At 38.0% G+C, this 1,042-nt stretch overlaps 1 protein-coding gene across 1 annotated transcript in view; it reads right to left on the bottom strand.

Moving 5' to 3' along the window:
* The window catches only part of ikbke (inhibitor of nuclear factor kappa B kinase subunit epsilon), a gene marked incomplete in the record, with an annotated part of 16,917 nt that overhangs the window by 9,472 nt on the left and 6,403 nt on the right, over positions 1–1,042 (bottom strand). Inside the window, 2 exon segments of the mRNA XM_014002072.1 lie at positions 31–89; positions 664–860. Coding sequence (XP_013857526.1) covers positions 31–89; positions 664–860 — 256 coding nt within the window.

The raw sequence follows: 1,042 nt of genomic DNA on the forward strand, positions 1-1,042 counted from the left end.
TATGTATGTATGTAAGCAGGGCAGCTGTACCTTGGAGAAACTGTAATCTGCTACAACATCAAACCTGGGTGGAATGGCAGGAATCTCCGCTGCATAAAAACAAAAACATCTTCAAAAACATAAAATATTTTATTTTTCCTTCCCTGCCAACTTTATAAATTCATTTACAACCATCTGAATGACCTTTACCTGTCATTACTATTCAAATAAAGATGGCTTAACAACAATTTTATATATTTGGAAGAAGCGTGTACAGAAAATGGATGGATGGATGGATGGATGGATGTTTTGATAAAACACCTGTCTTTCTGCACCCAGACTCCAGAACGCACCGCCTCAGTCTATACACAGCTGTGATTCTATTGATGCTTTTAAAACACATATGAAGACTTTCTTTTACAAACAGGCTTTTAGCTCAGTTGTTGTTTTTTTTCTACCTGTCTTTTACTTGTACTTTTGTATGAATGAAATGCTTTTGTGATACTTTTAAATTTATTTTATTTTTCTTGCTTTTATTGTGAAGCACTTTGTGATTTTATATATATAAAAGGTGCTACAGTATATAAATAAACTTTACTTACTTACTTATTTAACTGGAATCCCCCGAAAGAAAAAAAAAAAAACCCAGAGCAGAGTAAATGTCTGTGTCTCTGGTGGTCTTACGTTCTCTGAAGGCSAGGCTGCTGTTGGATCCTGGAGCGTAGCTGAGCAGGACGAGGGGCTGAGAAGATAAAGTGCACGGTAGGTTGACCACCTTCATGTTGGCCTCCAGGGGCAGGTCGTGACCCAGGTACATGAGGCGCTGCTGCTGGAGCCCAACCCCAGTCTGAGACGCCACCTCTTCCAGGAACACAGACACTCTGGATGAGAGGAGGGAGGACAGKTTCAGACAGGACAAACATACATACAAGCATTTATTTAAGCTGCAGCTGTTTGGCTTTTTTTTAAACAAGATCACCATTTTGTAAAATAAATAATTAGGATCTGAACAGTAATTGATCATAAATGTGTAATAAAATAAAAACACACTAATTGTAACTAC

Source organism: Austrofundulus limnaeus, unplaced genomic scaffold (assembly GCF_001266775.1).
Source record: "Austrofundulus limnaeus strain Quisiro unplaced genomic scaffold, Austrofundulus_limnaeus-1.0 Scaffold11, whole genome shotgun sequence".
Classification (NCBI taxonomy): Eukaryota; Metazoa; Chordata; class Actinopteri; order Cyprinodontiformes; family Rivulidae; genus Austrofundulus; species Austrofundulus limnaeus.